This window comes from Lissotriton vulgaris, chromosome 9 (genome assembly GCF_964263255.1).
Source record: "Lissotriton vulgaris chromosome 9, aLisVul1.2, whole genome shotgun sequence".
Classification (NCBI taxonomy): domain Eukaryota; kingdom Metazoa; phylum Chordata; class Amphibia; order Caudata; family Salamandridae; genus Lissotriton; species Lissotriton vulgaris.
In genome coordinates, this window is record NC_141697.1 from 537,076,577 (window position 1) to 537,091,724 (window position 15,148).

At 46.8% G+C, this 15,148-nt stretch overlaps 1 protein-coding gene across 1 annotated transcript in view; it reads right to left on the bottom strand.

Moving 5' to 3' along the window:
* Positions 1-15,148, bottom strand: part of LOC147690382 (uncharacterized) — a 2,590,730-nt gene that overhangs the window by 686,530 nt on the left and 1,889,052 nt on the right. Inside the window, exon 35 of the mRNA XM_086936677.1 lies at positions 11,723-11,800. Within this exon, the coding sequence (XP_086792803.1) occupies positions 11,723-11,800 (78 nt within the window). The remainder of the gene's footprint in view (positions 1-11,722; positions 11,801-15,148) is intronic.

Genomic DNA, 15,148 nt, shown 5'->3' on the forward strand with positions numbered 1-15,148 from the left:
TAGAGTGAGGGCGATAGATAGAGTGAGGGTGATAGATAGAGTGAGGGCGATAGATAGAGTGAGGGTGATAGATAGATAGAGTGAGGGCGATACATAGATAGAGTGAGGGCGATAAACAAAAAATGTAACTTTAGTTGTGCAAACACGTTTTACACTGTGAGACATGTTGGCAGCAAATGGCAAATCCCAGGTCCTCGAAAAATAAATACATTAAAAAAAATGATAACACAAACTAAAAAACTACATTACAATGGACAGAAACTTTATTCATGCTCATGCTCTTTAGTTTCTTCCTTTGCATTAACTGTTCGCCAGGTTAAATGTAGGTGGAAAACAAAGATAAGCCAAATAAAGTGGGAATTTCCAGAGTGCAATACCGGTGCATGACGTGCGCAGGCCAGATCTGAACTCTCCATGGACTTGATTAAGGATCCCCGTCATCAGGCCATACAAGGAAGATGGGGTACACAAAAGTGAGCAACCCAATATACCCTTGAGGGTTTGGGCAATAGATATGTTATGGTAATTGAACCTTCAAGGGTTTTAATTGTCTTAATGTTTCAAATATTATTTTAAATATCTACAATTGTACGACCTGATATATTTGATGCCGTTAATGCACAACAACTGTGACAAATGTCTTTTTAAGTTAATTTCTGTTTGTCACTGAACAGTGATCTTTTTGAGACAAAAGAGAGCAAAAGAAAGGGTGTACATGAAAGAGTATTTGGATTTAATATTTGTTACAAGGGTACATGATAGATATACAACGTTGTAAGAGAACATACAAATAAATTGATCTACAAAAATTCTCTATACAACAATTGCAGAAGCTTTTCTACCTATTTACAATCTAATTTATTATCCGGTAGAAAAAGCAATCGTCGACGTTTCGGTCTCTATTCTTGCGTTTCCGAGACCATCCTCAGGACATAAAAAATCATATCTTGGGAGACCCTGTTTGAAGTTCTTATTCGCCTGACTTCATAGATGTATAGAAAATGAATTGGGCAGATAAGATATCTAAGAAAATTGTGAAAATCTCCTATCGTATTATTCTGGCGTTTGTAGTTACAACGTTGAGTCTATCGCAGTCAGCTCTCAACAACTGAAATTAGTTTGCTGCAGCCCGTCACTTCCAAGTCAGTTCAGGAAGTGACGGGCTGCTGCAAACTAATTTCAGTTGTTGAGAGCTGACTGCGATAGACTCAACGTTGTAACTACAAACGCCAGAATAATACGATAGGAGATTTTCACAATTTTCTTAGATATCTTATCTGCCCAATTCCTTTTCTATATATCTATGAAGTCAGGCGAATAAGGACTTCAAACAGGGTCTCCCAAGATATGATTTTTTATGTCCTGAGGATGGTCTCGGAAACGCAAGAATAGAGACCAAAACGTCGACGATTGCTTTTTCTACCGGATAATAAATTAGATTGTAAATAGGTAGAAAAGCTTCTGCAATTGTTGTATAGAGAATTTTTGTAGATCAATTTATTTGTATGTTCTCCTACAACATTGTATATCTATCATGTACCCTTGTAACAAATATTAAATCCAAATACTCTTTCATATACACCCTTTCTTTTGCTCTCTTTTGTCTCAAAAAGATCACTGTTCAGTGACAAACAGAAATTAACTTAAAAAGACATTTGTCACAGTTGTTGTGCATTAACGGCATCAAATATATCAGGTCGTACAATAGTAGATATTTAAAATAATATTTGAAACATTAAGACAATTAAAACCCTTGAAGGTTCAATTACCATAACATACAAGGAAGATGACATCTATAAAAATGTTATAGTCATTATCTATCAAACTGTGCCTATCTATTCTTTTGTCGGGGCTATTGGAATGTCTTTTGTAGATGGGAGGGTCTCCAATGGTTTATTTGTGGGAACAGGTTTTTCCAAAGCAGTGAACAGTGAAAACCACTCCTGCCCCTGTCCTGTGTTTCTGGCAGTTGCTCAGCAACCCAATATTTGCCTTAAGTAGTCTGACTACAACATACAAAATTATTGTGCCCAGTTCGGACTCGCCTTAAGTGTGAGTACTACTTCACAAAGCATGCGATAAGCAGAATAAAGACGAAGATCTACTTCTTCACCACCGGAGATAGTTTTTGCACTTCAAGCACAGCTGCACTTTGATTACCTAATGTTTCCTGCCTGTGCCTTCAGATGGGATAAATACCACTCCCTCAAGCCAGTAACGTGTTCCCTTGGACTTCAAGGAGACACATGAGCGTAGAGAAAACAGTTGCTAGGTACAGAGTCTTACTTATGGTCATCATCCTTAAGGGTTGGACTTAAATCCTTTTTTTTTAAAGCATTCTTGCTGTGGCAAACAAACAGACTATCACGATTCACAACACACTCCACCTTCTGGTCAGTCTCAGAGGAGATTACATTAAAAAAAACAGAAAGCTACACATGTAGAAACACTTGCAAATAAGGTGAAAAGCTACTCTTTTAACATATCTGGACAATTTGATTAATCATAAACATAATCATACAATTAAGCAAAAAATGCTGAAACACAATTGGTGTTTACTGCTGAATGCATGCATTATGTAAGTAAACTCCCTGTAAGTGACTGGTCTATGATTAATGCAAGTTAAACCGTATTTGTTTGCAACATGCATTTGTTTACATTTTACAGTTCTTAATATTCGACCTCAAGGAACAAACGCATACCATTCAGCAATTCGAATGATAAATAGAATTATATAAAAATGAACCATAAGGTACAAAGTTTAGCCATGCAACAGCTGATGTTGTTACACCCAGGATATTTTAGAGAATAAAGCAGAGATATAACCTGAGGCTACTGTATCTGTAGGCAAATTTGTACACACAAACATTATACCATGATCATAGTTATTACAATTGGGAACAGAGAGCTTCATGTATGCACACCAGGTCCACGTGATGGGCCAGTGTGTAAAATGACCTTAGAGAAATGTCCATTTATGCCATTATTTATCTTCTTTCACAATTACATAGTTGCCAACCCTACAGATTTAGGCAGTAGGCAACCACTTTCGCAGCAGTAAAACTGCCTACCTATTTGAGCATGCCGATAACTACATCTTAAGGATGGGAAACTCAAAACTGAAGAAAGCCAGCCTAATGAAAGTAGGCTAACGAAACTTCATTTTGGGGAACTCTAATAAGGAGGAAACACATTTTTCACTGTAAGGCAGTTTTGTGTAAGGAAGCAAGCTTTCAATGTTAATATTTATAATGACCATGAACGACACTTGTGTGGCACTGGCGTGAACGAAGAGCTAGTGAAAGGCGAGGCTGCAGATGAAGAGGGGCTGCGTTGGAATTATAAGACGGACTGTGCAGGAAAGAGGGGCTGTGCAGGAAGCACGGTGCCTAGAGCCGCAGGCGTAGAAAGGGCTGGAGAGGAAGAAAGTAGAGGAGAATGCGCAAAGTCAGGGAAGACTCGAACGGGTGCACAGGGGTGGATGGAGGTGAAATCGAGAGGGAGAATGGGGATAAGGCGGAAAGGGGTAGACACTTGTGTGGCACTGGCGTAAACAAAGAGCTAGTGAAAGGCGGGGCTGCAGATGAAGAGGTGCTGCGTTGGAATTTTAAGACGGACTGTGCAGGAAAGACGGGCTGTGCAGGAAGCACGGTGCCGAGAGCGGCAGGCGTAGAAAGGGCTGGAGAGGAAGAGAGAATGGCAAAGTCAGGGAAGACTGGAACGGGTGCACAGGGGTGGATGGAGGTGAAATCGAGAGGGAGAACGGGGATAAGGCGGAAAGTGGTAGCCTTTCTAAAAGATGAAGAAATTCTGTCCCTTCCTGCCCTGGTCGGGGAGCTGGAAGCAGAGCTTTTACCACAGTTTAAATCTTCCAGAGCCTGACTAAATTCCCTCAGACGGGGCTGCTTGTTTTCAGCTAAAACTTTGCAGGGGCGGCGAGGGTTCAGGTTTACTGCTCTACTGCAGAATTTATATCAGCGCGATAACCGCCAATGACTATAAAATGTAAAGATACTGCTTGAAGGTGCTTCCTCAATTTCACAATAGGATTTGAGAGAAGGGGCACAGTGGAACTTTACGAAGTGGCAATTTCTACAGGGCACAATTATCCTTGAGACTGCTAGTAAAAGCATGGCAGATCCCTATATTTAGTAGGACTGTAATACAGGAAATGTATTTGTGCCGTTGGAAAGGACAGTGTTCGTGTCAACAAAACCAACAAGCATTGGCCGTGCGGCCGTAAAACTAACACCGCTCGGCCGCGATAAAATTCACTGAAATTGGGAAAAATGTAATTGATTTCTTTGATTATTTTACTAATCTATCATTCGGACGGGTTTCATCCCAGCAGTCTATTTCTAAGCAAATGAAGGACAAACATTTGTTGAGAGACAAGATAGGAGAAGGCAATCCAAAACAATAGTAAAAGATCAGGAGAAAGTACGCCAATACCATAAGAAAAATCAATAGTATGTGTGTTATTTATTACTGTTGCAAACAATGATTACATATATCGAAAGCACGCAAAGCAGCACATCTCGTCAAATTACATCGCAAGAGGTAATGAAGCCAGCTTGTCCATAGTCAGAAAATGTAAAAAAAATATGCCACAAGCGCTGAAAATTCCATTACGGCTGGCCGTGAAAAAGCCTTTGATGCAGCAGGGGTCAATTAGGGGAGGAGAATGGCTGGGCTGAGGCAGAGCGCAAAGCCTTTGATGCAGCAGGGGGCGGAGCGGGAAGAGCTGTTGGCGGCACCGAGCTGACGATGTGATGCTGTGCACGCGCATTTTAACTCATTGCGCTTGCGCATTGAGTTTTAAAGCACACATGCACTGCATCAAATCGCCAGTCTGGTTAAACTCTGGATAAGCCCCTTAATCTCTCGCCAGCTCGAATGCGCAGGCGCATCGGCAGGCGAGACCTAAAAAAGTGCAGGCAAATGTCAACCTGAGGAGTTATTCTGATAAAAATCATCATTTTCAGAAGGTTTATGCTGCTTGCTGGTGGATTTCTTGTGCAGAATTGCAAATTTTTCAATTTCTCGACTGCGAGATTGTTGCTGCCCGCCACATCTATGTGTTCGCAATTGCGAACTCCCGCGATGCGTGATCACGGTGTACTTGCGTTGACAATCTCTCGCTGTGCAAGGTGGCAAGCCGCGATGACGTAATCGCGGTCGACAAACTCCCGCGGGATCCCGCAGCAAGATCCAAAATTGAGCAGCACACGCAAAACATGGAGAAAAACAACTCTGCAAACGCTGAATGACGGTAAGTGAACGCCGCGGGCCGCAATATTGTATCACCAAGCAAAAAAATCTGCTGCGTGCGAATTTGCAAATTTTCGGCAAATTCGCGAGAGTTCCGGAATTGCGAATTTGCCGAAAATTGCAAATTCCGCGAGCGGAACGGATTTTACACCCATGCTTATATATTATAAACAATGGGTTTGTTACCAGTTCGTCAGTGTTCATTCCGGGCGTCACTCCACCAGGTAGTCAGCCAGCCGGGAGGAGGGTGCGGGATTCCTCTGCAGTTCATATCTAGACCGTCCCCCTCGGGTCATTGCCACCCCTGGTGTCCCCGGGATTGGGGTACTGCTTCCCCCTGCCGGAGAAAGTAGGCTTGACGCCCCGCCTTCCGGGGTGGCGGGAAGCTGCGAAGTGTCCTGTTCTCTCAGATCTTCCTCTTCTGAGACCCACTGGTCAGCTTCTGATTCCACTTGTCGCTGCGGGCTTGGGGTGGACAGTTTTGGACCTTGGGAGGGGCTCTGGTGTGGTTTCTTAAAGAATGAGATGTCTCTAGTGACCGTTTCGGCTCCTCTCTGAGCAGTCACCATGGTGCCGGTCCGGCGAGTGACAGTCCACAGTAGGTGTTCGAACGGGAGCCGGAACTTGCTTCCGGGGTATCGATCTTTGACGTAGACTTGGTCACTTGGTTGTATAGTGGATTCACGGGCTCCTCGTCATTTGCTGGCTTGGTCATTGGAGCGAGTTCGATTTTCAAGGGTCTTTTCTTCGCTGGCTCACTCGGAAGCCCACGTAGGGTGGTTTGGGAGGGTGTCCTTCACTATTCGGCCCATGGTCGACGCACCTGGTGCCGCCTCCGTTGTGACGTGCGGAGTCATGCGATATTCCCTCAGGAAGCTGTAAATGGCTTTCTCTAGTGGTGACCCGTCTGCTAGGGCTATGCGGATGGTCTTGTTGAGCGTGCACATTAACCTTTCCACTTCCCCGTTGGCTTGAGGCCAGCGCGGGGTTATTTTCTGGTGGTGGATGCCCCAGCTCTTTAGGTATTCTCTGAATTCTTGACCATGGAAGGGTGGTCCATTGTCTGTCTTTACCACTTCAAAGATGCCATGAGTGGCAATAGTTTTCTGAAATTTGGCGATGACTTCCGTGGCCGTTTGGCTCTTTACGATTTCTACTTCGGGATACTTGGTGAAATCGTCAATGATCACTAGTGCGTATCGTCCGTCGGGGAGGTGTCCGAAATCGGCACTCACACATTCCCACGCCCTCTGAGGGTTGTCTTCGGTCACGACTGTGTGAGGGCGGTCAGGTTGTCCCACTGCTTGACACCAGTTGCATGCTCTGACTGTTTGTTCCACCATCGGGTCCATCCCTGGGAACCACACCTTGGCTCTCAGCCTGCTCTTGGTTTTTACCATGCCTTGGTGTCCTCTATGCGCTAGTTCCACCGCTTGATGGGTTAGGCTGGCCGGCATGACTATTCGGGGGCCCCGTAGTAGGCATCCTTGGCTGTCGAGGGACAGTTCTTCTTTGATTCGCAGGATGGATTCCAGAGTCGCTTTAGCCTGTTGTGTCCTTCTACTCAGAGAGTCCTGGATGGGGCGCCAGTTCCCTGACCGGACTGCATTGGCGACTAGTTGAAGACATTCATCGTTCTGTGATGCTTCGATGATGGAGTCGAGGCTCATGGGTAGTGGTTGGGACCTTTCTGTCACTAGTCGGACATATTCCTCGGTGTCCTCCGCATCTTCTCTCTCTTCCGGGGTGGCCTCTCGGGGGTGCCTTGACAGGTAGTCCGAGGGGTTCGTTGACCCGGGTTTGTACTCCACTCGGTAGTCATATCCTTGCAGTTGAAGTATCCACTTCTCAATCCTCGGAGGTGGTTTTGACACTGAGTCTTGGAATAGAGGTATGAGGGGCTTGTGGTCCATGGTCACCGTGAAGGAGTGGCCATACACGTAAACATGAAAATGTCGGCAGGCCCAATGGATGGCTATGGCCTCTCTCTATCTGCGAATACCTCTGCTCCGTATCAGTCAATGAGTGGCTGGCATAGGCGATGGGTGCCCATTCCCCATTGCTCTGAAGCTGCGTCAGCACTGCCCCTAGGCCGAAGGGGCTGGCGTCCAATGCCACGTTGGTGGGCTTGGAGGGATCAAAGTATGAGAGAGTGGTGTCCGCTGACAAGGCTGCCTTGGTGTCTCTGAAAGCTTTCTCTTGTTCCGGGCCCCACTGCCATGTGGTGGGTGATTTGGTTAGTTCCCGGAGTGGCTTGGTGAGATTGGAGAGATCCGGGATAAAGCGCACACAGAAGTTCACCATACCGAGGAAGCTTCTCGCTTCCGAGACGTTCGTTGGGGCCGGGGCCTCTTGGACGTCTTTTACTTTGTCGGGGTCCGGCGCCACTCCTTGGTTCGAGAAGGTGTATCCGAAGAAGCTGACGTTCAGAACTCCTGGGAGTCCACTGAGGACCTCACGAATTGTGTTCTGGTATACTTCTGCTGCACTTTATGTCCCAAAGTTGAGACGCCGGTATCGCCTTAGTCCCACATGAGTGGAGACAGTGGTTAGGTACCTTGAATCGGGGTGGAGCGGTAGCTGGTGATATCCCGATCGGAGATCTACTTTGGAGAACCACCTCGCACCATTGAGCTCTCCTAGGATGTCGTCGATTGTGGAGGTTAGGTGCGGCTCCCTCTTTACCGCTGCGTTCGGTACGTGCATATCCACACAAATGCGGACTTGTCCGGGTTGCTTGGGTTTTCGGGCTACCACGATCGGAGATACCCATGGGGTGGGACCATTGACCTTTTCTATGATCCCCTGTTTCTCCAGTGTTTCTAGTTCCTCTTCTACCTTCTTCCTCAGGTGCAATGCAATTCGCCGATGCCTCAATGCGACTGGTTGGACCGAAGGGGCAATGTGGAGGGACACTTCTCTCCCTTTTAGGCACCCGATGCCTTTGAACACATCCTCGAACTCTTCCATGATTGTGTCTAGTTCCTCTTCTAGTACTGCCATGGCGAAGGATATGAGTTTCAGACCTTCGGCTGACTGTCCGCTTAGCAGCATGCCACTGCCTTCTTTCGTGACGTAAACTGTTGTGGGTATTGTTGCCTCTTGGTGTTGCAGTTCTGTTTTGAAACACCCGATCAGAGGAATGGGCGTCTTCTGGACGTATGCAAATACTCAGATTTTTGCTTCGTGTAGGGGAGGCCTTGCACGCAATTGGTTGTACACGTTCGCAGCCATCAGTTCAATGGACGCCCCTGTGTCAATAGTGGCTCTCACCTCTTGCTGGTGAATCGGCACTTTTGAAGGCGGTGTTTCTTCCTTTGCGGCTTATCGATAGCGTACACATAGTGGACTGGGTAATCCTCTGCATCATCATCCATGTCTTCACTGTCCCTTTCTTCTCTCACCGTATGTGCAGCCTCCTTCTTGGCTCTAGTGGACCTGCATACCGCTGCAAAGTGGTTCATCCACCCACATGCACTACATTTCTTTCCTCTCACCGGACAGTCTTGCATGCGGTGAGGCTGGCCCCCGCAATATCCACACTCTTTCTTCTTGTCTGGCTGCCATCTCCCACCGGTTTGTCTCCCCTTGGGTCTTACCACGTTCACTTTCTCAGCTGTGTTGACTTGCTCGATCTTAACTGGCGGGTGTAGAGCTGTTTCCATATGGGAGGCCCTCACCTGAGACAGTTCTTTAGAGCGGCCCAGTTTGAGTATGTCTGCAAGGCGTTTGTCGTCTTCCTGGAGGATTGCGACTCAGAGTTTGGACGAGAAACAGCCCTGGATGATTTGGCCTCGGATCTCCTCTTGCTCATCCCGGAATCTGCAAGAGCTGCAAGAGCTGGCTAGTTCTTTTAGCCTGCCATGGAATGCGTTCAAGGATTCGTCTGCCTCCTTCTTCGCTTGGAGCAATATGAACCGCTCATAATCCTTGCTCGCCATTGGTTCAAAATAGGTGCTTAGCGCTGTGAGGAGTGTTTGGTACGTCTTCGGTGTTGCCTCTGTCAACGTTTTATAAATGCGGTGTATGTCCTTGCCCCCTAGGTGTAGTAGTAGGGCTCTGCGCCTCTCTCTGGAAATCCCAGCTCCCTCGAAGTAGATTTGGAGGCGGTCGGTCCAATCTCTCCAGCGTGGGGCAAGGGATGATGGGGCTCCATCAACCACAAAAGGTTCGAGGGCGGGAATAGATGCCATTTTGGCACGTGCACTGCGCGCCGCGCTGCTCCTCTACCGTTCCTTCTCTGTGCAATGGCACTGGCCTGGGGAATGATGATAGTCCTTTCAGTGGGCTACTTGCACAGTATCCCTCGGCACTGGGCGTGCTCGCACGACCTTGGTCTGGGCCTAGGCGGTGCTGCGTGTATTCTGCATGTGGGTTGACTCTTGGCCTGGGGTGGCGGCGTGTTGCGCTGCTCTTACCCGCTCTGTTGTCGCGGGAGGCGCTGTCTCAACTTGTCGGGCTTTGCCCTGGCTTCCTTTTCACGTTTTCTTGTGAGTAAGGCTCTGCGAGTAAGGCTCTGGGCCCAACTGTCTGCTGTTACTTTCATTTTCCCCGTAATTGACTTTTTTTGCACGGAGATGTGGCAGGGTAGCAGGGCGCCATGCAAGGTGCAAGGTGAGTTCTACAGGACCCTCGTCGCCAGTGTAGCGTTGGTAGTCTGGCTAGCGCTATGTTAGGCGGCCTCGCAACGCTAAGGATCACAGGAGCCGTAATTGCTGTTCACACGTGGCTCCGACTAACTCGCCGTAGCCACGCCTCTTTATTTTATACCCTCCCCTGCGCCTGACGTCACGCGTCAGCGCTGGGGCGCCCCGGCGGCGTGGGTCAGCTAGACCGCTGCCTCACGCCCCGGAACACTACACCCTAGTCTCCGGCTAAATTGTCTCTCTGCCGGGGCCTCTGGTGGTGGGAGCCTCCATGATCTAGAACTCAGCATGATGGTGCCTCCCAGTCCGGACCTGGCCTCAGCCCCACCTGCAGCTCAGCAGCTTCTTCCGGATGGCCCCTATTGCCTCACCTCTCATCCACAGTGACTCCCTCTGTGATGTTCGACTCTAGCAGTTGCGGCTTGTTTACTCTGCAACACCATCTCCTGTGGCACCTCTTCTGACGGACTCCGCTCCAGTAGTGTCTTTTGCAGGTCCCAGATGGTATTCATGGCAAGTCTGGGGCAAGGTTGTGAGTTCAGCCCACCTACAAGGGTGCCCATTCATAGGGTTTTCGTCCCTCCTCTGGGCGTCGCGGCCGCTGTGCGCCTCCAAACCCAACCACGCCGAGCAGACCCAGGTGGCTGCACCCTCAGTATGTTTTCACGCTTTCCCTGGGGTCTGCCCAAGTCCGGTACCCTACGGTTTAAACCAGTGGGCAGGCATCCACGATTGTGGGTGAGGGCGACTGCACCACTGCTATTCTCAGGATTCTAGGCCTTAGCTGAGACAGAGCTCTTCACCTAGTGTCCGCTCCAGCCACCATCTTGGCCACGCACCCTTTGGACATCATTCTTGATGGTAAACTTGACGTCAAAATGTCTAGAACTGGATTTTGCAAATAGTGATGTTTGAAGTTGGGAGACACATCACACAGACTGCATGAGGGTCTGATACTACCTTTTTTCTTCCACATGAAGGACATTTCATGCAAAGCGATGGCTTTTCCATAAAGAAATACCCTTTAAAGTAGATAAAAGAGAAAAAAATGTATATGACACCTGAAGACATTGAAGGAAGATAAAAATCTTTAAATCTGAAGTTTCATTTTAGGAGACACTTTACTCAGCTGCTGAGCAGGGCAGAAAGAGGTGGCAACAACAGCATCATAGGACTATGGAAGGGTCCTGATCTGATTGGACGCTTATACTTGTTGAACTTGTTGTACTGTGACTTCTTCTCTTAGGTTTATGGGGAATGAAGTCTGTAAAATCTTAGAAATGTTTCAATGCTGTTAATAAAACCGTACCTTTGGCTACTTTACTTCCTGGTTTGTTTTTATTGGTATTTACTATATATTTATGGCATATTATTGCTTTTTTAAGTACCGTGGGACTCCCACTCCGACGACGGGGAATGATTCAGGCATGTGAATCTATGATAGACACCCCTAATACTGGAGAATCCTTGACTCAGTGTCCTTAAAAGAATTGAAAGTTTCCGTTACGATAGCTAGGAAAGTTTTCATTCTTAAGTAGTCACATTTAGTTACCGGGAAGAACTCAGACAAACTTAAACCATTACATACCTTAAAATAATATGCAGCATATAAAAGCTGACTGAATCGCTCTTGTTAGTTAATTGGCTTTATTTAGAAACTAATATACAACTAAACATTATCTTCTAGTGTGTGTTTAACATGCAATAAATCTGGAATGGTATACTATTCAACTAATTAGCAAATTATATTTTCTTCTATATTACACAGTAGTAGTATTTTATATTCTGAAAGCCAAAATACTTACTTTATACAGCCATCTTCCCAACATGCTGTACGGTACGTGATTATTGGGTGACAGTTCAATCGCTTTATTGATGTGCTCCTGTGGAGACAAATTTACAAACATTACTGGACGTAATATTTGCTATAAGAAATGCGTTACTTACCTGTAACTGCAGTTATCCTGTATTGGTGTTTTTCACATGCCTGAATCATTCCCCGTCGTCGGAATTGGAGTCCCCGGTACATAAATAAAGCAATGTCCCATAGACATATAGATAAATAGCCCTAAAGACCTCACATTAGGAACATATCCATGTCCTTTTGTAGAAAGGACCAAACTCTAGAAAAGAGCCAATCAGCAGTCACCTCCCTCTAGAACCCTCCTGGAAGGAGCCTCAGTCCCTCAGATTTTCGTACGCACAATGCTAAGAAGGCGTATTACTGAGAGAAGTAGGTGAGCCCTTCCAGGGGAGGCGAGAGGGTTGCATGTGAATCTATGAAATACACCAATACTGGATAACTGCAATTACAGGTAAGTAACGCATTTCTTATCCAGTATTAGGGGTGTCTTTAATAGATTCACTTGCCTGAATCAGAGTAGCAAGCAATAAACAAAGCACATTTCGGATGGTATAGGATATGTAAGTCATTAGATAAACAACATATCAAGCGACTAATAGAACCATACATTTGCATGCAAGAAATACCACCAAATTATACAATAGAGAAATGTGCATACATGAGAAGGATGGAAGAATGAAAAGAGGGCTCACCTCTACTGAAACAGATGAAGAACTACTGCTTGTCCACCCACAGCATCCTTCATGAGTTCTGTATCCAGACAGTAATGCCTAGTGAAGGTATGTGGCGACTTCCATGTTGCCGCTCTATGACCGGCACTCCTGCAAAACGCGCCATGGATGTAAATATTGCCCAGGTAGAGTGGGCTCGCACTTTAGATTGCAGGGGTTGCCCTGCCTGTTCATGACAAAATGAAATAGCTGCAGAAATCCAGCGAGAATTACTTTGTTTGGTGAGTGGAATGCCCCTACTGTAAGCCACAAATAGCTGGTGCGACTTTCGGGAAAGGATTTTGTCTTTTCAATTTAAAAATTCAGGCAGCGTTTAAGATCTAGAGAGTGTAACGTCCTTTCCGTTGCAGTACTGGGATTTGGGAAGAAAGAACTTAAGACCACAGGTTCGTTGAGATGGAAGTCCGACGAGACTTTTGGAATAAATTTCGTATTTGTCCGTAAAATTACCCTGTCCTGTTTGAATTGCAGAAAAGGTTCCTGTATTGAGAAGGCTTGGAGCTTACTCAACCGCCTTGCGGAGGTGAGTGCAAGCAGGAGGGCTGTTTCCCAAGAGAGGTATTTCAGGTTAGCCCTTTGTACCGGCTCAAAGGGATGCTTCATGAGCTGATTAAGGATTGTGTTAAGGTGCCAGGTAGGTGGCAAAATTTTCACAGGGGGAAAAGTCCTGTGGAGTCCTTTCAAAAACTGTTTGATCAATCTGTGAGACCAAAGAGAAGGGCCAGTAGGAGTTCTTCTGTTATGGGATATCGCTGCCAAGTGGGCCCTGACGGAAGCATGAGCAAGGCCTGAGTTTGCCAGATGGAGAAGATAAGGCAATATTTGTTCCGGAGAGGAAGAGAAAGGATGTATTCCTTGAGCCTTACACCAGATGAAAAACCTTTTCCATTTTAAAGAGTATGTTCTGTTGGTACTATCCGCTCATGCTCAAGCCAGGATGGCTCTACAGTCTGGCGGAATATTCAAATTCTGAAGTTCTCTGAACTCAGGAGCCAAGCGGCTAATTTGAGTGAAGACAGATTCGGATGCTGGACTTGCTGATTGCTCATCGTGAGGAGAGCGGAAACTGTTTCAACCGTATTGGCGGCTCCAGAGACAGACAGTGGAGTTCCGTGACCCAATGTTGGGGTGGCCTAGTTGGGGCTATCAAAATAAGCGTACAAGGCTCCGCTTTCAATTTCCTGAGGACTCTGGGAATCATTGGAAATGGTGGAAAGGCGAATGCAAAGACGTTGCACCATGCAATCGAAAATGCATTCCCTAGAGACCTTTTCTGGGGATGCCAATTTGCAAAGTGTGGGCATCTGGCGTTGGATCTTGTGGCGAAGAGGTCGATCCGAGGAGTGCCCCATTGTGAGAAGAATTGGTTGAGGATCCCTTGATCCAGTTCCCACTCGTGAGACGTTGTCCTCTGCCTGCTTAGTGAGTCGGCGAGCACATTGTCCATGCCCGGAACGTACTCCGCCCGAAGAGATATATTGTGTCTGATTAACCAGTTCCAGGTTCTCTACGACTTGTGATAGAGTGTCAGAGAGCGAGTCCCCCCCCTGTTTGTTGAGGTAGTGCATCGTCGTAGTGTTGTCTGTACGGTCGAGCACCAGGGAATTTTTGATTCTTGGGAGAAAGGCTTGATGGGCAAGGAAGACCGCCCGCAGTTTGAGGAGATTGATATGGAGCCCTTTTTCGAAGGGGGACCACTTTCCACTTATTCGCAGTTCCTGGAGGAAAGCTCCCCAACCTTCCAAGGAGACGTATGTTGTGGTGATATGCCTTTAGCTGGAAGCAGGAATGGTAAGCCTTGAGAAAGGTTCTCAAAAGACATCCACCATTACAGAGCCTTGACCATCTGAGGAGTCACTTTTATTAGATCGTCGAACGACCGTGTGCATTGGATCCATTGTTTTGAGAGCACTTCCTGGAGGGGGCGCATCCGCAGACGGCAGTTAGGTATCAATAGGATACATGATGACATCATTCCTAGTAGGGATTTGAAAAGACGGACCGTTAAGGTCCTCTTAGAAGCCACGAGAATAGCCAGTGTCAAAGCTTGTCCTTCCTCTCTTGGGATGGGATGGCTTTTCCCAGTTGTGTGTCGAGGGTAGCGCCTAGGAAGTTGATGCGCTGAGAAGGTAGAAGGACTGATTTCTCCTGATTGAGCGTGATTCCTAAACGATAGAAAAGCTGCAGACAGCCGTTGGAAGACCTTAACGCGTCTTCTAAGGATGGAGCCTTGATCAGCCAGTTGTCCAGATATGGAAAGTCTTGATGGTGGTGCTGTCTGATATATGCAGCTACTGGGGAGAGACACTTTGTAAAGATGCGATGTGCAGACTTGAGTCCAGAGGGCAGGATGCAAAATTAAAAGTGTCTGCCTGCCACCGCAAATCTTAATTTTTTTTTTTGATTTCTGTGAATCGGGATGTCGACGTAAGCGCCCTGAAGGTCCAGGGACGCCATGTAATCTCCCCATCCAGGAGTTGCAAGACCTCCTGGATTGTTACCATGCGAAACGACTGCTTCTTTAGGAATTTGTTGAGGGCTCTGAGGTCCAAAATTGGTCTCCACTTCTCTTTTTTCTAAACTAGAAAGAAGCAGGAATAAAATCCTTTCCCTCGCTGGGTCAGAGGGACCTTCTC